Genomic DNA, 24336 nt, shown 5'->3' with positions numbered 1-24336 from the left:
TTTATTTTTGTATACAATTATTATCATTGTTTTCTTTAATTAGCCTTTATATACTTAAAATATTAAAAAAAAAAATTTTAATACATTTCATTTTTATAATTTTGTATAAATGTCTTAATAATATCAGGTAAATTTGATGCCCGGCAGATATGTTTATGACCTAATTTTAATGAGCTATCAAAACGATGAAATTCAATTGGACCCCATGAACGTCCTCTTAGATCTAATGCTATTCTGTAAAGCTTATAACCAAGATGGAATGGTACAACATAATCATCTTCAGCATGTAATATCATAACTGGCTGTCGAAATTCATTTATATGTTGATCTGATTCAAAACGTAATGAATTTGCATATAATGGATTTGCAATTGTATAATCAAACCATGGTAAAAATCTGAATAACTAAAAATATAAATATATATAAAATATATATATTAATTATTTAAAATAAATTTAAATAATAATTATACTTACAAATGCCATTGGATAACTTTTTAATTCATCACGTATATTTGTGAATGGACTTTCTAACATTAAACCTTTTGGTCCATATATATTCATTTGATTCATTTGAGCTAATAAATGTGTTGAAACACCAGTACCAAGGGAATGTGCCCATATAAATATTGGATTATTTGTTATATTTGATACATAATTATATACATTCATAGCATCTTTAACACAGCCTTCCTCTGATGGTGATATATTTTCTGAATCACCAAAACCTCTATAATCAATTGCAATAACATGATAACCCAATTTTTGAAATACATGATACATTTCAATACGATGATCTTTACAACGTGTACCAGAATTACCATGTAAATATATTATAACAATACCTGGTTGTTTTAACATTTTCTCATAAAATAATTGTTCATTATCTTTTGTAATACCATTTGAAAATTCTAAATGAATTTTTTCTTCATTTTTATCTAATTCTGGATCAGATATTTCTGTTGAATTTAATATATCTTTAATAGCATCCTTAAAAAAAAAAATTATAAGAACAGAATAAATAATTTATTAAAATTGTAATAAATAGAAATTTATTACTAACATTATTTAAATTTAATTCTTTTGAAAATTTTTTTGCTATTTGAATTGGTAATAAATGCCATGCACCCAATTTAACTTCTTCAACTTCATCATCAACATCTGAATCTTTTGTTTTGATATAAAAATTTCTAGTTGCATATAATCCATATGTGCTAGGATTATGAAAATCACAGTCTTGTAAAACTGAAAACAAAAATCATAAGAGTTTACATGAATAAAACATTAAAATTACAAAATTTTTTCTAAATATTTTTGAATTTTGTAGGAACTTGTAAAAATGTAGGAACTTCATTAGCATTTTTTCAAAAAATATTAAAATTTATATATTTTATTTTTATTTTAAATAATACTGGGAGAAATGAAAAAATTACAAACTGTTTAATTGGTTAATTGCATGCGATCATACAGTTGCATCTGTATTCGCTTGAATATAACGCTATGGATAATACAAATAAGCAATCAAACAGTTGTAAAACTAAAAATTGCATGTCTGCCTGAAACTTTAACTGAGATTTCGATTATTATTTTTTATTACTGATTTTAGTTATTAATTTTTTTATTTTAATAAACTTACCAAATGTTAAAAAGAAAATTTTTCTTTGTAATCCAACCGAATGTTTGAATATGATTGGACCAATTACAAATACTACAACAAAAAATAGTAAACATATCTTTAATGTTATCAATGATATTCTGAAAAAAATAATATTAGAAAAAAGAAATTTTTATTATTAAAATTGAATTATTTTAATTATTTTTAAATGTATAACACATTTTTAAAGTAAAAATTTAAAATAAATAGAAAAAAAAAAAAAAATAAAAGTAACACTTAATAAATACAACAAAAATACATAATAATAATCTACACATTAAATATAAAATATAAAAACTAATTATGAATTTATTAAAATTATGGTAATTTTAAAATAAATTCTAATTAGGAACACTGACATGCTACACATTTAAAAAAGAATATTGAATTTTAAGACCCTTAAAATTAAATTAAAAATAATTCTGATTTACAATTCTATTTAATAAATTTCGCAAAATAATTATTAATTTACAAACTATATTAATTACTAATTATACTAAATTAATACTTTTATTGAAATCATGACTAAATCTAATAGGATGAATATTGTTTTAGTCAATACTTTAGAGTTTAGACCTAAATTTATATTTTTAGAACAATTTTCATATTATTTGAAGGCGGAAAATTAATTAATTAGTAATTTCATGTTATAAAAAATTAAAATTAGCATGAACTCCAGGTTTCGTATTATATTTTGTTTTTATTAACTAGGATTTCAAATTTGTTTTTAGACAAAAATCTTATACAGAAGAAATCTGCTCCAGTGAATACAATTAAAATACGATCTATTCATTCTAGTACACAAGTTCACTATATTATTCAAATAAATTAAATTTGAAAGTAGTTTTGAAGGTTTTATTATTTTGGAGAATAATGAAATAATTTTTAACATAATTAATTAATTTTTAAATAAATATTTTCTCTTATATTTTTAAGAGTGACTTGGTCGGTTAACGTGATGTCGTTGTCCGAAGCCCATTATGAAGAAGATTGCGTATACAATTAATCGCTCACACAATTTATTTTGCAATACCAAATTCATTATTTATAACTCCTAATTTCAAATATTTTATACTTTTTAAAAAATTTCTCTTAAATTTTACTAAATGTTTTTTTCAACTATTTGTTTTCGGCATTTTAGAAAAAAAATTTGAGACCACTCTTCTATTTCATCGAAATTACAATTTAAATGAACACAAATATTGCTCCTTTTTTTTTAACTCAATAAGAAAAGTGCTCCGTTATAATGAGAGAAAGAAAAAGTAAAAATCATAAAAAAAAAAAAATTAAGTTTTGTTAAATTTGTTCACTAATCACTACTTTATGGCTCTCTCTAAAAATTCTTTTTCACAGTGAAAGGCAGCCATTACCATTGTTAAAATATTGTGTTTGTTTACTCAGCTGTGAAGTTCATTAAATAGACGTGCTCAATAGAGCAGATTTTTCCTGTTATTGTGTATATTTTATGTGATTGAGAATTATTTTACGATATTTATATGATATGACAAAATTTATTATGAATTTTTTCAAAATTATTTTAAAAAATATTTAATCAACTTTAATTACTTATATAACAATTCCGAAATATAAAATTATTAAATAAATAAATTTATATTTTCATTAATAAAATAAAATTAGAAAAAAATTTTCTTAATATCAAAAACACAATATTAACCCTTGTTGTCCTTACGTTATCCTTATAAATTTTAATAATTTTCACAAAATTTTTTTATTCTTAATTTTCAGTAATTCTTACTCACATTTTTTTATGGTTTTTTAAAAAAGTACACATTTTTTCTTGTTTTATTGTTATTTTTGCAAAAAAAAATTTTGCTTCTTTAAACCGCTTTCTTTTTCTAACCTCTTTTAAGGCTTAATGAGAACATAAAACTAATTTTTAACTAAACTTTTATTTCATAACTTTTGGTTTTTTATATTCTCAATGAAAATAAAATTATTTCGAATTTTTAAATTGTTGTTTGTAAAAATTGTTAATCGATAAATTTTGTGCAAATTTTTTGTAAGGCGGATGATAGACAATAAGTATAATTATAACATTATTCATAAAATTGAACTGAATTTAATAAAAATAAAAAAATTGTGTAAAAATTCTAGTATGACACAAGGAAATAGAAAACAAAAAAAAAAAACACTGTGTTTTTTTTTGTACTTAATCCAATTTTCCGTTCAGACTATCTAATTTAAAACTGTTCTACAGTATGTATATAACATGGTGGTTTGTATATTTCTGAATACTTAAATATCTAAATAATGGAAATGTTCAAGTACATATCGTAAAAATGATACCATAATATTTACAACAAACATGCAAAAAAAAAAAAAATAATTTGTGAAAATTTTATCATTATAAAAATGCACAAATTGTAATTATGAAAATTTCTCTCTCTTTCTCTTTTATACTTCGTTATGTGGTTGCTTTCGGATAATTGATATACGAATATTAAAAACGTGTAAATGTAAACGTGTAGACACGTTATCCCTATTTATTATATATAGTTTTATTAAAGTAAACAATAATATTGCATTTTTGCCGGTATAAATATATACATATACAGCTGCACTAACTATATGTACAGATTATATAAAATTGTTATAAATTTTGTCATTATATTTGTAAAGTTAATTGTGAATCAGTGGTCGTCTACCCTAATATTATTAATCGAACTAAGTTTTTTTTGTTTTTTAATAGAATAATAAAATAAGGCTATGATTGAATTTGAGTTTGCAGTTATGACTGTTACAGATCTTATTGTACATAGTTAAAACTGTACTACAATAGAATCACATATTACAGCATCGCTGCAAACAAAAACTCTGTTTGATTTATATTCTACACTAATTCAATTTTTTATCTATGTGAGTGCAAATTGTCTATATGAGAAGTGTGTAATTTGGATTGGGAAATTTCGTATTTTAGCCCATACGTTTGTTGCGGCAAAACCAGGAACTAATTTGAAATAAAAATACTAATATACTCAAAATTATTTATTTTTTTACAGTTTTCAATACTGAAATCTTCACACCATGCATCTAACAATTTTCTGTTCTATTCTTAAATTATATACATACTCGTAATTCTAAATCATAAGGCGACAAAATGAAATTTTAAAATTTAATAATTCCGTATTATTTTTTTTTTTTTCAAATACAATGGTGAAATGATATTTTTCATATACGATTATTTTACAGTTGACTCAATTTTAAATATTAATTACAAACCAAAAAAAAAAAATTTACATTATTCGTTACAGAATTTGTATGTTTGTATTTAAGTACATTTAAGTACATAAGTACTTAAATAGGCAGACAAAAATCAGGCACAAAGGTCGAATCTTACATAAAGTATAGGAAAACAAGATTGTTATGGTGAAGAGGAACAGATTAAAAAAATTTTAATATGGTACCTTTTTTTTTTTTTGTTTTCAAAAATTTAAGGTGTTAAAATATGACATTAAAAGCGTGTTGAATATTTTTTTTTTTGTATACCATTTGTACTCAATTTAAAATAATTTTAAGTGTAGGTATTTATGCATGAGAGAATAATATGGAAGAGTTAATTTTATGATTAGACATTTAGAATTATTTAAAAAACTGAAAATGTACAAGGGTAATTGAAAAAAATATTAGGTATGTAAGTACAAAATTTAGATGCAAAGTGATTTCAGTATTTGTGTGTAATTTAATTTTTCAATTGAATATCTACGCTAAATTGAATTCAGAAACAGAATATCTAAATATGTCAAAATCCAAATATGTCATTTATTATTGACTTGTCACTTATCAAAAAAATATTATACACATTTTTTTCTGCCCTGTTAAACGCTTATTACAATTTGTTCTTTTTTTTATTAAAATTGACAGCATAACTAAATATTTGTACATATACCTAATTTAAATTTTTGAACTTGTTTGACATTTTTTTGACACTAGTATCATAATACAAAATTTATAACTTTTTTTTAAAAAAAATTACACCCATTTTTTATTTCATAGTCAAATATTATTTACAAAATTACCTAGTAAAATGATGAAAATTGTTTTTAATATTACTAAGTGAAACCGAAAGTTTCGAAGTAATTTAGTGAACTTTTGAACTCTTTAATATTGTACAAGTAAGAATATAATAAAAAATGTAAAAAATTTATAATAATTCTGACGTAATTTTTTGTTGACACAAGCCCGTAATACGAAATTTACGTATTTCTATTAATTTTTGAATTCTCTGTGATAAATGCACTTTTTTGTGCTCTTAAATTATTACAAGACACTTACATTACAGTGTACAAAAATAAAAGCATTTAATATTCTCTCTCAAAATAAATTCATTGCGATTAATGAGTTAATGAAATTATTAAAATGTCAAAATTAATTGACAACAATGAATAAAATGTCATAATATTGATAGAAAATTTTTCGGCTTACATGTTTTTTGTCGAATACGAGTGACGTTTTGCATATTATTCAGAATTTTTAATAAGTTAAAAAAAAAAATAGTCGCTTGCTGACAAATTGTTTTTTGTTTTAAAATAATTTATAAAATTAATATTACTGTCTGAACGGAAAATTTGAATTATGTATTTGAAAAAATAAAAATTTGCATTTTTATCAGATTAATAATAAATTTTTATAAGTATGTAAACAAATGTAAATATGCGTGTATAATATTAAATTAATTGACAAGATTATAAAGATTAAATTAATTCAAATAGAATGTTGTAATAATTATGACTGTTCAATTTTTTGTTTTCGTAATTTTATTCTTATTTTTGCCGACTTGTAATGTACACGTTTTTTTATTCATTTTTACAACAAAATTTTAAGTCTATAAATAACTTAATTTATATTATCGTAAAAATGTTTTTTTTTGTTTTCTAATTTTTTTTTTTGCGCAAATGCAAGCAAATTTGATTTGTTAATAAATTATTTGAAAATTAGCCAGAAAATTAATTTTTTTTTTAGTAAATTATAAAAGAGAAAGAGCAATAATAACAATTTTTCGGCAAATTTATCACCACAAAATTTTTTTAATTAATTTATTATCGTAATTTACTGCATATTATTTAAAAAATAATAAATTTTAATTTATATATTAAGAAATTACACTTATTATGAAATTAAATGACAAAATTTTTAATTAAAAAATTAGTAAAGAAAATTTATATTTTATAATATTTAAAATATACTATTAAATTTATATGAATATTAAAAAAAAAAAATAAATATTAAAATTAAAATTTTTAATCTAAAATACAATTTAACAACTTTTATTCTAACTAGTTTAGTTGCCGGTATAAAACTAATTAAATAAATAATTATTTACACACTTTTTATAATTCCATAATATAAGAATAAAGATTAAGAATAAAGCTTACATATATTTACTCACAAATTGAGAATTAAATTAGAAAAACGAAAATAGACAAAAAAAAAGACTAAATAAAATGTTATGTAATTGTTCTGACAATTTTGACCTCTCATAATGAAAACCAAATTTTATACGACCTTCTCATAATAGGGGTTGTATTTATAATTACTTTCATATATTAAAATTTGAGAGAAATTACTTTCAACTAACATCATAATTCCAAAAAAAAATTATATTATTATGAGAAGAAATATTAAGAGAGTGTGAAAATTTTAATTTCAAATGTTAATTAATAATCTATTAATTGACATTTTTAAAATTGGCAATTTCATTTTGGTTGATAGTTTGAAATATTTGAGATTTTAAAATTTTTATAATTAAAGTATGAAAAAAAATAATTAATTTCTTGACCAAAAACCTTATAATAAGAGCTTAAAGAAAAGTAATACATACAACCTTTTTAAAAATTAAAAAGGCCAAATGTCAAAAATCAAATTGTATTATTCAAATTTAAAAAGGCAAAAGCAATTAATTTAAGTACATACTTATGTATTTATAGTATTATAATAATAATTATGACTTTTCTTACATAATAAATTTTCTTACATAATATTTTATGACTAAGAATAATAAAAATTGACATTAAACCAAAAATATATACGCTATAATATTTTATTTAAATTGATAGAATCATACAACACAATTCGTAGGCTAGTTAAATATACAATAAAACCTTAAAGGTCCAATAAGTAAAAAAGAATTATATTGCGAGATATACTAAATTAACATATTTTTAGTGTTTACAGGTTTTCATTAAAAATTTAATATTACATAATAATTCGAATGAAATTATTAAGAAATATGGCAACAAGTAAAAATTGCTTATTAATAATTTTATGGTAACAAGCAAAAATCGCCTAAATTCAAACTCGCAAATATTCTTAATTTTATTTTTAAATTTAAAATTTAAGGGTTTGAAACTTATAACTCACCTATTTTACTCACCAATTGAAAAGAAAGTGAGTTGCTGTCTTATATTTGTATAATGTAATTTTCGATTGAGAAGAATTTTTTCGTATTGTGTTTGTATATTTTATGAGATAATTTGAGAAAAAATGCAAAACTCACGAATACACATTTGTTTTTTAAATTTTAACAAGTTTTCATTGTTAACTGAATTTTCCTTTAAAATTATAGAATTTACAATTTTATATTGTTTAATTACTATACTTATTGCTTCATTTCATGCCCTCTTATTGTAAAACACTATTTCATAGGAGATAGAATGTCAAACGAAGTGTAAATGGTGCAAGAGTTGCCGCAGTAAATTTAATTAAATTAAAGCTAAATTTTTTTTTTCCTCAAAAAAAAATCTAAAGAATTAAAGAAGAATATTCTTTCATTTGTATAATTTGAGAATTTTTCTTTGTTAGATATTTTAATATAAAAATATAAAATATTATAAAAAATATAACAAAAGTGAAAAAACATAGATGCTAATAATAAAAGCAAGCATTTTTTCAATATATAAAAAAGCAAATAAAAAAGCAAATTAAAATGTAAGCAATAGGCAAATAAAAAAAATTTAATTCTTTTTCGATAAAACTAAACCATGCTTTTAATTTCGAATTAAAAAAAAAACTAAAAACAAGAAAGGCTTGAAAAATTAAAAAAAACACAAAAAATAATTTTAAAATTATATCAAGAAAAATTAATTAATTTTCTTCAATTTTTTTCAAAATTGTTTGCAAATAATTAAAATTTTTCATTCATCCAAATTATTAACAAAAAAAATTTACTTACAATCCATAAAGCCATGGTAAGAATAAAATTGCAGGATAAATAGAAACACGAAATAAACTGTTTATGAGTTTATGAACTTCGTACATTGTTTCCGTGTTTAATTAATTTTTTTATTTTTCAAATTTTGTTTTTTATTAGGCACGATAATCAATTAAAAAATTTTAAAGCGTTTTAAATTATGCAATGGAATAACTATAAAAATTCTATAAAAAAAAGTAAAAGGATTAAAAATTTTTTTTTCTTATTTTATAAGAACTGAATTATAATTCTTTTTTTTTCCTTCATTTTTTTTTGATTATTAATTAAAATTGTTGCAATATGATTAAGTGTTAGAAAAAGCACACCAAAACAAATGAAAACAATAAGAGTGTTAGAGCTTATTAGAATCACAAATTTCACTTAATTGCTAATGTAAAATTTTTAAAAATGAGAAAAAATAAATTTAGAATATAAAAGTAAATCTAGCACAATTGACCTGATCTGTTTTAAAAATTATTAAATTACAATATTATAAAAGCAAATGAAAAAAATTTTTGTTTAATTACAATAAATTTCAAGTCGCACACGGAACTGAGAAACGTGCAATGACTGACTGCAAATACTTAAAATATATCTGAAACTATCTAAAATATATACGCATATATACATATATATTATGTTATAAATTATAAAATAATTCTACTTAGAAATATCTTTTATATTAAACATTAACAGCATCAAAAAAATAACAAAATATTTACTATAAATTGTTTACTTTTTCTATTAAGACAATTTCGTCTTGTTAGTATCTCTTCTAAGATAATCAAGAAAAAAATTATTGTTAATATCAATAATAATATTCATAAATAGTAAATTTTACTGTGATTCTATTGTCATTATAAAAACAAACTAAATAAATTTTGGAAAAAAGTTTATAACTACTAAACAACTAATTTTTAGTTTTATTTGTAGTAATTAATTAAAATCACAAATTTCGTTTAATCTCTAATTTAAGATTATTTTATTATTTTGTAATAATAAAAATTATAATATATATATACAAAATAATTAATTGCATTATTTATTCCAAGATATTTTAAAATTAAAGCACATTCTGACTTTAAATAATAATTAAAATTACATTTTCTTGTATTGATCATATAAAATTTAACAGATATCTATAAATCATATTGATTAAATAAAAATGCTATTATTAAATTAATTTTAAATTAAATTTTTTCAATAAATTTCATTTCAATCGCATTTATTTTAGTTAAGTGTATTCTTAAAATATGTCCAAAATCAAAATTTACTTTAATTTTTTGACATAATTTCAATCTTTACTTTTCATACTATAAAAATTTAATTTAATTGCAAATAATTATATTTAATATGAATTAGTTGTGTTATACAAATTGCATACGAGTAACAACGACGTAATTAATCTTTAATTAATTTCACATAAAATTAAAATTTTATATACTTAATCCATTTATGATACTTTTAAAATCAAAACTTGATTACAACATAGAATTTGAATTTCTGTGCTTTACTAATTATAAAATTCACAATTCTATATTTGTTATATAAAATTTATACATAAATGCAACTTAAGAATTCAATATAAGTATGATAAATTAATTATTTATATATATGTGAAGTTTTTAATTAATTATTCATTCAATGTTAAATTTAGTTTTACTTGATCAACTTTACAAATCATAGCTTTGTATAATCATGGCTTAAATAATTTTTTTGCATAAAATATAAATAAGTATATAGTATATCATAAATATTGAAAATATTTGTATTTAAATTTTAAATACAATGCAAAAGAAAATTTTATAATTAACTACAATAAAAATTAATTAATATATAAATTTATATTCATCGAATAATTGAAAAATTTCTTTTAAATAATTAAATCTTTTATTTCGTTTTAATATTAATCTAACCATTTACTAAAATTTTTAATTTTAATCTAATATATAAAATTATTCAATGCTATTATTCATTATTTGCAATTAATATTAAATTTTTAAATTATAATATTTTTATTATTTAAATTTTATACGATCACACCATTTTTAAATACAATGAATTTATTGAAATTTTTTTAAATATATTTATATTTTTTATAATATATATTACAATTCATATATGTACAAATACATATTACATAAATAACTACATGTGTAATTATTTTTCAAGTACATATATAAATTATGCACATATTATTTTGAAATTAAATATAATGCAATTATTTTTAAATGTGTAGGTACCAAGTTAACGAAAGCTATACTTAAATTGATAAAAACCATTTTACCACAAATCATTAAATAATAATAATTTACATATAAAATTAAAATATTACTAATAATTATATTAGATTACAATATTATAATTTTAATTATAATACTTTTTTGCAATAGGGGCAAAAAAAAAAAAAAAAAGAATCATAATTTTCTATTCTAAACTTTTTTTACACATTTACTTTACATTTTATTCTAAATTATTTTAAAATATCATAGAAATTATTAAATAAATTTTAAAATTAAATTTTTTGAAAAAAAAAATAATTACTTAATTAATTTTACATAACTATGAATTTATTTTAAAATTAGAATAAGAAAAATAAAAAATTAAAATCACCTTTTAAATAACTTTCTCGGACGCGAAATAATCATTACTGTGTAATTATTTCAGAGATTTTTCTCCTAACAAAAAAAAAAATAAAAACCAAAAAAAAAAATGTAAAAATATATAAACAACAAACAAACTGCAAAATACAAAAAAAGAAAATAATACAAAAATTGAGTATTTAATTTTGTTTTATCTCATCTTATTAGTTAAAATATTATATGTAAGTTCTCTTTTGATCTGCTTTTAAGCTTTTTTTCAACTACTATAATAACAACAATCAAATAAATAATAATTATTTAATAAATATCCACAATAGTTGTATAGTCGCCAAGCTAGTAACTTTAATCAGAGGCGCTTATATATAGATATTATAAATGTACAAACTACCACAAACAGCAACAATATAATTCTTGTTTTTTTTTTTTATTTTTTTATGTTTTTGTTCTTTTTGAACTTGAACTACATTATTGTATGTATATACATAGATGTTATGTTATGTTTTCATTTTTATATTGTATCTTTCTTGCATAGTAGTAATATATTAATATATCTCTTTAATTTATTTTATCTCTTATAATCTTATCATTATCAATAATTGTCATGTTCTCATTGGTTTCTCTTAAAATTATAATTTTTAAATGAGGTTTTTTTTTATATTAAATTAATATTGTAATAAGATGTTTTTTTTTTTTTTTTCAACATTTTAGTATTATGTTATTAATATTTTCAATTATTATTAATTTATTAATTAATAATAATAATTAAAAATTATATGTAATTAATTAATACAACATAATAATTAATAATTAATTTATTTTTTGTATTTAATATTACTAAAGAGTATTACTACAACAATATTATTTTAACTTAACTTAGTAGCACTGTCATGCAATAATTCAAATGAGAAAAATTTATAATAATGTATTTTATATATTTTAAGAGAGAATAAATTAAAAATGTAGACTTGTTGTGAACTCTTAATTTTACTTTGAAGTACTATAATTATTTATTTTTTTTTGGTTCATTAATTTTTTTTTCTTTTATAATTTTATGCTAATTTATTGTGGTTTGTTAACTTTTCGCTAAAATTTTTTTCTTTTGTTTTTTAATTAAATTTAAATTTAGTTTAACTTTTATTTTCTAATGTGACACATATACAAAAAGTTTTAATATAATAATGGCAAGCAAATTGAATTTATTTTAAAATGTTTCCTTGTTTTTTTCAAATAATAAATTTTAATAATATTATAAAATTTAAGTAGATTCGATTGTTTGTATTTAATGTTTAAAAGCTTATTTTACAAAAAAAATCAATAGAGAATTTAAAATTTACCACCTTATAAATTGTGTAGTTATAATTTTTTTTTTTAAATATCCAACTTGCTTAGATTATATTGATATGTAGGTTAAGGTACTTAATTTTAATAACAAGATTTTTCGATAATTTACTATTACTTTTCGTTTACTAACTGAGGATTTTAACAAGTTTCGTTTCAACAACAGAAATAACAACAAAAATTAAAAAAACATGTAACCGATTCAAAATAAGAAAATTGACTGACTATCTAGAATTAATAAAATAATTATTTTACTGATGAATTTTTTTTTTGAATTTCCAATTTTTATATTATTTTTTTCTTATTTTTATTTTATTTTGTTATTCATTCATTTTTTTTTCTGTTTTCGGTTAACAATTAAGAAAATTTTTTATTAAAGTATAAAAGTTTGCAAAAAAAATATAATTATATAATTGAGATATAAACGGGTTTAGGATTAATAATTACAAATTTTTAGCTGTAAATATTTTAATAATTAGCAATTAGTCAATAACAAAAAAAAATATAGATATATGAATATTGTTGAAAATTTGGGGCGCAGATGAAATGTATACGTTCTTTGTACATGTGTCAATTGAGTATGATAAAATGAGAAATTAAAACTATGTATGTAGTTTAGAAAATATTGTTATAGAGATTGTGTCAATTAAGACTGTAATAGGTTAAAAGGGTTAAATAGAATATCAATTAATCATTTAAGTGTTTTTTTTTTCTTCGTTTTTTGAAAAGCTTATTTATTTTGTAAAAAAAGACGTGCTATTTATATGCTGTCTAGATTGGAAGTTGAATACCCCCTAGAAAATATATTTTTTAAATAGAAAATGATGAAAATTTATTCAGCAGTAATATTGCTGTTATTAAATTATTTCATATTTAATATTTATTTTAGTTGGATTTGAAAATTATAATTTATAGGAAACAATTTCTTAATTTAAGCGTTTACAACTGATTGTGTTTACAATTGTTTGCGTTTTAAAGGAAAAAAAAATAGAAAGGTGGTAGGTTTGATTGGTTGAAATGCAATTGTTATTATTTGAATCCAACTAACAGATAGGTCGAGTTGCATTATCATCCTGTTCTTGCAATCTTGTATATTATTACTTGTATACTGTAATAATCTTGTATACAAAATTATTTGAAAACTTAAGAAATTAAAGTTACATACATAAATAAAAAATTCATATTTAAAAATTACAATAAAGTTTATGAAATATTGATGCTTTTCTTTTCATGATGATTGACACAAATTAATAAAGTTTGTAAAAAATAGGCAATAGATTTTTAATATTTAATACAATATATTGTACTCAATTCATTTTTATGATAAAATCTTTATTGTTAACAATTTTATTTTATTTCTTTTTTTATTTATGGTGTACCGTATATTAATTAAATTATTTTTACTATTTGTTCTTTTGAATTGTTTAAATTTTATTTAATTGAAAATTGATAAAGCGTGAGATGACAAACAAAAATAACTTTAGTTATCAGATTGTACAGAACTTATATTTACTTAATTTATGTACGTATATATTATTAAATGAAAATAACAAAATAAAAAAGCTTTAATTGACATGGCATGCAATATAGAAAAAAATTGATTTTGTTTGTCTTACAAAATTTTTCAAAACAACAATATCTTTATGGTTAATTCAATTTTATTTTCAAAATTAATTTTTTATTTTTAGTTTCGGTTGTCTCTGGCTTTAATTTGTTTTTAAGAATTTTAAAAAGAATCATTTTATAAACGAACATAAAATAGTAATTTTAATAATTGGTTTTAAAAAGCTATAAATATTAAAAATTATTTTTAAATTTTTTGGTTATCATGCTATGAATGATAATGCAATCCGAAAAATATTTAATCAAATTATTTAATGTAAAAGAAAAGCAAAACTTTATAATTGGCAATATTAAATTAAAATATAATTAAATTATAATTAATAAAATGTAATTAATTTTTTTTTTTAATAATAAAAAAAATTCTATTTTTTGGTTTTTAATTCATAAATAACTAAAAATACCAAAATTTTGTTATTTCTAAAAATTTAATATAATAATTATTGTGCATATTTACGCGAAAAATCCAAATATTTGAAAATAAAAACAGAATGAAAAAATTCTAAATTATTAAACAAAAATATAATAAAAACTGGAAAATCAAATAATAAACTTAAAATTATTATAAAATTTTAAATGAATATAATATAAAATGTATAAAGCTTAATATATTTTTGTTTTAAAAACAATTTACTGAAAGTTTTATGATTATTTTTAAAAAATTATATTGAATTTTCTGATAATTAAGCAATTAATATTTTTATTATGTGTTTTCTGTTTGAAATTTCGTAATAAATGAATTTTTAATATTTTTGTAATTAAAATAGTAAATATTTTTAAAATTTAAAAGCCTACATATCTTCTTAAATCAAATTTCTTTTTAAAATCATAATTTTTACTTTCAAAAGCTACAGTGAAATATAAAATAAATAATTAATTTAATTGCAAATTAAATAATAATTCATATCAAATTTTCAAGGTTTTTAACAAAAAAATTTCAATAAGTATTATTATTATTATTTGTAGTGTAATGAATAATTTGAACATTTAATTTTTTATAATATGTTTTCTGATATTTTGTTAGGTCCTTAATGCATTTATTATAGTGATGAATATCAATAGCAATATAAACTAATTATAATAAGGTACATTGACTTGTTTTGTTAAAATTAAACATTATTTATAAAATTGTGATCAAAATATATTTATAAAATAATTATCTGTTATTTAAAATTTATTGTTAATAACAAATTAATAATTCCACTAAATAGGTGTATTATTTTAATAGTTATAGAAAGAAAAAATTTTTTATAAATTACTAATATTCCAATTAGTCATCGAATTATTTCAAGTCAATTATTTTTTGTTTTTAAAATATGAATTTTATTTTCTTAAAATTTTCAATAATAGTTTCCGTAATACCTTCAAAAAGTGTATTTTTTTTTGTTTTATTTGAAAGGGATTTGCCAATTTGATTTGATTTATTCAATCTGAAAATATTTTTCTTAAAATTTCATTTTTTTCCTTAAAATTTTTAAATTGATTCGAATTGAATTTTCATAATCAAACGCGCGTTCAATGTTTTATCTAAAAAAAAAAAAAACAAAAAATAATATTTAAAGGAGTTTAAAATTTGAGAATTAATTTCAAATTACAATTTAATAATTTTGTAAAATATTACAATTTTTTTTTTATTGCATCGTATTGAAAAATTGAAATTCTTTATTATAAAAAATATCATATTTTCTTATTTATTATCCGTATATGATATGAAAAATTGTGTAGTCCAGAAATTTGAGAGCTCTGCATGTGCTATTTATTTGCATGTGCATGAAACACATAATTTCAGCGTTGGTGTGTATCATCCATAAAAGAAATATTAATATTTTATTTTAATTAGAAAAAATTGTTAACTTTGCAAATATTTTATTTACAAAAAAAAAAAAAAGGTTTTCTTTTTTTTTGTTTAATTAACGAAATACAAGAAATTGTTTCTTTATATTTTTTATACCATTCATTTTTTTAACTTGAATTGCAAAAAAATTAAATGAAAAATCGCTGATTATACAGTAATATTAATAAAAAAAAAAATAACATGTTGAATTTCAATGAAATTTATCAATTTTTGGTAACGTAAGAAGTTCAAAATCGCGCATTTTTCCAGAAAACACAATGATATTCTTTTGTCACGCTCTTTTTTTCAAATCTGTTTATAAAACACGTTAACATTTGTTCTTTATTTATTTATGGAATCTAAAATTGAAAATTGAAATCATTAAATTTTTTTATTTATTTAAAAAAAAATTAATTTTATATAATTTGCAATTGCACGTAATTTTCTGATAAGAATAGAATTCTATAGTATTTTATTCATTTCGAATTCGGGTAAAGTTCAAATTCGAATTTGATTAATAATCCTAATTTATAATTAACTATTTAATTCTTTATCAATTTCAAATAAGTTTTTAAATCAATATTTATACATAATTAAAAATTATTTATTAAAAATCTATAATTTTCAAAAATCATGCAGTTACAGAACAAATCATTAAAAATATTATCAATTTTTATTAAAATATAAGAATGTGGTTTAGTTTTTGATTTTCTATTCTATTAGATTTTTAAGTTTTCTGTGTGTGTATGTGTGAATTTGTTTGTATATGTATTGAATATAAATTTATATGATGTAAAGAAACATACACTAAACAAAGATTATTGACAAAAAAAAAACAAGAATGAAAAAAAAAAGAATTACATATTATTTCAATCCTTTCAAAAAAAAAATCTAATTTAAAATTTAAAATCTAATTTTATAAAAAAAATTTTGGTAATTAATTGGTAAAAATTTCAAAAAAACATATTCAATAATAGGAGGGAAACAAAAAAAAAATACGATGCAATAATTTTTTTGTTCAATTAAAAATTTACTTATTAACCCGTCTCTTCATTAAGAACGTTCTTTTGGATAGCATCTGTAAAGAAAAATAAAAAAAAAATTAAAATTTATTCAAAATATTTATTTGTATAATAAACAATCATAACCAAATTATGGCAATTTTATATTTTGACAAATAAAGCATCTGTATTCGAAAATTAAATTTTATTTGAGATTTAACAAAATGTTTTTTTGTTATACATAACCTTCCATAATATTTCAAAATTCTAATTAAATATTCAGACGACATCATAATATGCGAATTATAAATTTTGAATATTAATAGATTTTTAATATATTTTTAAAATAAAGTAAAATATGCCATTTTGCCATTAATACTATTCAAACAAAGTGTTTGTAAAATATTTTAAGGTTATAAATGTGCAAAGAATAATTAATAATAAAAATTAAAATTGTAAAAAAATTAATTTTCATTTGACATATTTAAAATCCTTCGTCACTTGACATATTTAAAATCATAATGCCGTATCCCCATAGGAATATCTTCGGTTTCATAGTTGGAACGGGGATATTGTAAGAGGGGCGTGGGGAGGCTACAATAAATCGCGAATGGCTGCGGTGACCCGGGGGATACTCCTGCCCAACTCGGTTCCCTTCAAAAATCTACAATCTACAATGTAAAATCCTAATGATTATCTATAATATCATGTATCAGTCCCTATATTCCTGCCAGGAGAAAGAACGAAAAAAAAAAAAAACAAAAAACTGACAAACCAATAAAATTATTAACACCAAAAAAAAAAAAATTTGGGCATTTATTTTTGCTTTTAAAAAAAATTTTTTCATAACTATTGAATTTAATAATTTTCGCACATATGCTTACCCATTTGAAAACAATAGTATAAAAACAAGTTTATAAATGTCACTAATATATTTTTCGATTAACGTATTATTATGTAACTAATATTGAAACGTCAAATTTTAATATATAACTTGTGCGAGATTTGTATACTTATATGAACTTTCAATTAAAACTTAATGAATATACGGGATTGTATGGCGTATAAATTTTTACATTGTACATACATTCTTACATAACGATGTATGGTTTTTCTATTTTCCAATTTATTTATGTACTTACTTGTTTTCTACTTTTTAATTACATATTTCAATTTTCATAAAAAAAAAAAAAAAAAAACTTTTCTGACCATTAAGTAAGTGAAACTTTTATACCTATGTAAATATTTTTAAATATTTCAGCATTAAGAATTGCAATGCTTATTTTACAGTGCAAAATTGATTTGATGAAAGAAAAAAATAATATTAAAGTTTGTATAATGTAACGAATCGTATACAATTCTAAACAATTAATTATTAATCAAAAATTAAAATCGAGAATAAGAAGAAATCGATTTAATATTAAACAAAATCGAATAACGTAATTTTGTAAGGTAAGAGTGAGGACTTCATTCATGTTCATAGGATTATTTCAAAAAAAAACTTTAAATAATAATTAATGAGATTGATTCGAACTACCATTATAGTCGTATGTGTGCTTAATAAACTTACGAAGTTAAATAAAAACTAAAAATATGAGAATACCGTATAATTAAATTATTTGTTTTTCTTATTGTTGTTATTTATGCACACATATACAGACACAAATTTTTTTTGTTAAATACTTTTGACCTTTTCTTAGAATTTCAAATGTTTTTTTCTCACGTTACTTCATTCTAAATACACAATATACAAATAGACATATAATTATGTTATACATTAAAAATAAATTTTTTGTTTTTGTTTTAATTTATAAATTATATAGCCCCCTATATTCTATATAAGAACTTTATTAATTGGTAAAACAAAAAAAAGAAAACATCTTTGATCATCATTTTAAATTGAACGTGCTTAAAATATTCCATATTAGTTGAGTTATTTTGCGGCACAATATATATGTACGTACTCATATTATACATCTGTACACTTTAATGAATTCAATTCCATTTGATTCAGACGGTCATTAATTTTGGCAAAAATAAATAAAATATTCGATTTAGGAAATAGGATAAAATTTGACATGTTTTCTGAAATGTAATATAACAGCAGACAATATTTACGGTAACGGCCTTCAATCAACACGCAATTGTTAGTTTTGCAACAGTTTGATTGTTTTTTTTTTGTATTAAATAGGTTTATATTCAATTGTGCACACATGCAACTGTATGATCGCATGCAATTAAGCAATCAAACATTTTATAATGTTTTTACAAACTAATTGTAATTTTTATTTAACACATTCAATTTGAATGTACGCGCACAAGAGTCGTACTAATTATGAATTAAACATTGATATGTAAAAAATCATGAAAACATACATACGTATCAAACAACATTACTATAACATTAGTTATATAATATTAAATATATGTATGTATGCAATATGCATGAATTACATGTCTATTACGAATCAAAAAAAAAAAAAATTGACATTATTTTTATTGACATAAGAAAGAAATATATTAGAAAGAATAATCAAAATTTTAAGAATATTGAATTACGTAAACATATTTAAAAGAAATAATATGACGTCAAACACAATTTTAACACAATTTATGTTATATCAAACTATCTTATGCAACTTTAATCAAATCAAACATATTTTAGTGGAGTTCAAAGTTTAAATGCCGTCAAATGTCCGAGTATAAAATTAATAATGTAAAAATTTTATAACAAATTCAAAATCAATGAAATTTTTTAATATTTTAATGTAAAATACTTCGTACTAATTAAATAAATGTTTTTAATTTTCGAGAACTCAATGTTTTAGCATTAAATTCGATCGTTCACAATTTTATTGTTCTTTCCATTCAATTTTTTTTTTTTAGCTTTATCAATAAAATTTCTTTTCTTATCTCTATATCAGCATACAAAAACATGTGAAATTTTTAGTCCGAAAATCAAATAACAAAAATGTGTTAAATATAAAAAGTTTCAAATAAATATTGCAAAAACAAAAAACGATATAGCAATTTTCCACTTAAATTACGTAAAATTTTTCAATAAAAATTTTACTATTGTATTTATTTACTGAAATATTTTATAAGAAATATGAGATAAAATAAATATTTTAATCATAATTTTAAAATAATTATTGATTTTGTATTAAAAAAACTGATGAATCATTATGAATTTAATTATAAATTTAAATTAGAAAAAAAAAAAAATATTGAAACTGCCCTTTGAACAACAATATGAGCAAATAATGAGCATTTTATTCTTAACATTTCAAAATCTTAGTTATGAACGTATATATGTACATTGAATGTATAAATTAATAATAATAGGAAATGTGATTATAATTGTACCCACGTGATCGTCATAAAATGCACGTTTTTAACAAGTTAAACTCACTTTTTAAATTTCAGTGTAAATTAAATTGATATTTCTCACAATAAGATATTAGACCTAACAAAAATTTCTTATTGAATTATTAAAAACAAAAAATATAAGCTATTATAATTAAAAAATGAAATCAACAAAATTATTATTATTTCACTGTCTATGAAAAATAAAATTATTTATCGTAAATTCTGTAGCAGTGCTATCGAATTTCAAATTTCCATGCATGTGTAAAGTTATTATTTACTAATGTTCATATTTATGTACATATGTATATTGCGTGACTAATGAAAATTATACTATTTTTAACTATAAAATATTTAATAATAATTATTTAAAATATTTAATTTTAAAGTTTTCATTTATAGTAATCACACAAAATCCACTCAACCATATTAATTATTGTTCTTTATAAATAATTACCGTTAATTAAAAAATGAAAATAGAATATTATGTAATGTGAGTATATGTTAATTACATAAAATATACCGTTATAATCTGTACCGAATAACAAATTTTAACTCGCCTTCATAGCACATGTACCAAAAATTGTTTTCGAAAATATATTCTATTCGAAATTTATCAATCGGCTCTTTCGCCTCTAAATATCCGAATTTCGCCTAAATAAATTCACAATTTCTTATCGGCGGAAAAATATAATTAAATTTTCACTCATCATTGAGTTATGCTCACCAAATCTCAAAATTGGTTCATCTTTCAATTCTTATTGTATTGCAATAGTAAAGAATTTTTTTTTTAATTCTGGTTGAAAAGTAATTTGACCTCTTTTTAAGGTTTTACGAATTTAGTGCAAAAATTTAATAAAGCTCAAATAAAAATGGAAAATATTTCTTTAAATATTGGATTAAAAAGTAATATTCTTATTGAATAAAGTTGAAAACAGAACAAAATTGATTTTTCGCAGCGAAATTTTCAAATTCATATAGGAAACACATAAATAAATTGGATTGTCCAGAATGAAGTATCAAATAAATGAACTGTTTGCGAATTTAATCGAAGACCATAATATAGCCTAAAATCCTTTATTTTACCGCTGGCGATTTTTTTTTAATATCATTCCGTTAGTGTGTAACATTATATAGCCGTGTTAATATTGTTTTGAGTTAACAGCGGAAATCTTCCATTTTTGTCGCTGATCGTTTTGGTTCAGTTTTAACACTTAATTTTCTAAAATTATTTTAAATTTAATTTATTTTATGTATATAAGAACTTTGTATAGCCAAAATTTACAATTGAGTCCTGAGAACATGAGTATTCATTTAAAACACTGTGTTTTATAGCGTATATATTTTATTGTATAAATACGAGTATAATAAGCTGGTATGTGGTTAAGTAAATCTAATAATTAAAATTTTATATAACAAATTTTTTTATTATGTACTTAATTTTTATTGTATTTTAATTTACTGAAAAAAAAACTTAGAGAATAGTTCAAATTTAAGCACAACTGTTTACTTTCTATTAATAGTATGAGACCAAGAATATTTTAATTAATTTAATTGGCTTAAAAAAAATTAAATAATCATCATCTTTATTCTTAAATAATCAAAAGAATCCACAGAAAATTTATTAATCAAAAAGGAAAAAAATAAAATTTGGTTATCACAAAAGCCATGAAATAAAATGCAAAATCCGGAATATTTGAATATAGATTAAATATAGGTAGACCTTGATAGTGTTCGTAAATCCAAACAAAAAAAGGGGAAAAAAATAAGAAAAATTGATCTTTTTTCTGTTTATTTATCTTGTTGATTTTATATTTATTTTCTATGTTTTTTTTGCCGGTTTAGTTTTTGAAAAATTTTGCCGGCTTTTTGTTTTTATTTCATTTTCATGATAAATTTTATTACATCATTCAGATACAGTAGAAATACTGATTATTTAAATTTAAATTGTAAATTTTTGTAAAACTATTGAATTTTAAAAAATTAAGTAGATATTTGTATTGTACCTACATACTTAACACTATAAATTAGATAATTTGTAAGTTCATTAGGATTGTGTGATTAGAAATTGTGAGTGCATAATTTACTTGCACAATACTTGCAGTCTATTTTGTGTGTTGAAATTATTTAAAAGTTATTGAACTAGTTTGAATTCGTTTCATAAACAGTCAACAAAATGATAAAGCATTAAGTTTGCAAAATTCACAAATTTAGCATGAAATTATTATTGAATAGATGATTTCGGCCCAAATATTTACTGGTTCATGAATATGCAACTTATGTACTTCAACATTTTTTAATAAAATTTATAATTTAATATTATAAAATGCATTTCTAATTCAAGTTTATACTTGCCCCTATTTATTTTTCGTACAAACACAAGTGCTTTTTGCAATAACTTTGACAATACTATGGTAGAAACTCCTTTAATCGATTGATTAATTGTCAATTATTTTTGTTTAATTTAAAATAAAATTATAATTTAATTAATTAATTAAAAACTTCAACATAAAAATAGATAATTCCTTTCTTCTTTAAAATTTTTAACCCGTTTTGGAGAGTATATACATTTAACTTAAAATTTTCGATTTATCCAGTTGTTAGGCACGGCACGTACAGGCTGCTCAGTCACTTAAAAAAAAATATTCTATTGTAGCCAAAACTAATACGTAACATTTAAGTGCATGTAAACTTAAATTATAATTTTTCTTTAATTTTGAAATTGGCTAAAAATAGCAATCAATTTTTTCGCTTTTCAAATAGTACCAATAATTTTAAATTTTTCACTTTAAATATTTGGCATCAATATTACTTTAAATTGTTTTTTTTTTTCAATATATTAACTAAATGGTTGGTTGTGCGTTTTGAGTAAAAAAAAAATTTTTTTCAATTGAAGACACTCAAATTCAAGTTGAAGGATTTTTAAGATTCCTTTATTTATTTCTAATTAAAATGCAAGTTGTAATTTACAAATATAAACTTACATGCAAGTAGGAAAACAAAATTATGAATAATAATTAAAACAAATAACCTTTCATGCCACAAATTTAATTTGTATGCCACTAAATTGATAAAAAAAAAAATAATAATCTATGTACCTACCTACAACATTGTATTGTCAATTAAGTTCCTCAAACATTATTTGGCACAAAATTCTAATTGATTTTTGCAAGTAATAAAAAGTAGAGCATTTAATTTTAAAAATTTTCAGGTCAATAACATAAAATTCTATTTCTAATTTAACCTGCAAGCATGTTGTTATGTAGGTATATTTGCATTATATAGAAATATTTATGTATGTATATACATACATATGTATATATAGCGAAATGACTTTAAATAAATTTATATTGAAATAATTTAAATATAAATTCAATTTATCTAAATAAATTATTGTAAAATTAATTAAATACATAAGTATATGTAGCTAGGTGGAGTAAGTAAAGTTTTGTTGTGGAAGGCATAAATATTTTTCGTTTATGAAACTAACTGTGAATTTTGTGATGTAATTTTGTTATTGTATTAGCATAATAGTAATATAATTAATTCAACTTACAAACTTCATTTAATGCAATCCAATTATAATATTATAATTTCTAATTAATTTTAATATCACTTTAATAACTAATAAAATATTTTAATATTATAGCTTTACACTTATGTATTTCTCCCGGCACTCTCTATATTATAAACAGAATAAATAAATGTCATCGA

General features: G+C 20.1%; 1 protein-coding gene across 5 annotated transcripts; it reads right to left on the bottom strand.

The window, feature by feature from the left end:
* LOC129613379 (lysophosphatidylserine lipase ABHD12) lies at positions 1 to 24306 on the bottom strand. Of its 5 annotated transcripts, XM_055527408.1 has the most exons (7): positions 24179 to 24231; positions 17290 to 17333; positions 8843 to 9045; positions 1636 to 1754; positions 1063 to 1244; positions 477 to 989; positions 1 to 404 (listed from the first exon to the last, which is right to left on the bottom strand). In XM_055527408.1, the coding sequence occupies exons 3-7, from the start codon at positions 8926 to 8928 to the stop codon at positions 78 to 80; spliced, it is 1227 nt and encodes a 408-aa protein (XP_055383383.1). In that variant the 5' UTR covers positions 8929 to 9045; positions 17290 to 17333; positions 24179 to 24231; the 3' UTR covers positions 1 to 77. The 5 variants fall into 5 exon arrangements, with proteins under 5 accessions (XP_055383383.1, XP_055383384.1, XP_055383385.1 ...); XM_055527409.1 differs by lacking the exon at positions 8843 to 9045 and having other exon boundaries at positions 24179 to 24306; XM_055527410.1 differs by lacking the exons at positions 8843 to 9045; positions 17290 to 17333; positions 24179 to 24231 and adding an exon at positions 11474 to 12040.
* Between the last annotated feature and the right edge of the window lie 30 nt (positions 24307 to 24336).

Source organism: Condylostylus longicornis, unplaced genomic scaffold, assembly GCF_029603195.1.
Source record: "Condylostylus longicornis isolate FDR11 unplaced genomic scaffold, ASM2960319v2 ptg000083l, whole genome shotgun sequence".
Lineage (NCBI taxonomy): Eukaryota > Metazoa > Arthropoda > Insecta > Diptera > Dolichopodidae > Condylostylus > Condylostylus longicornis.
This window is presented reverse-complemented; position numbering and strand designations above follow the sequence as displayed.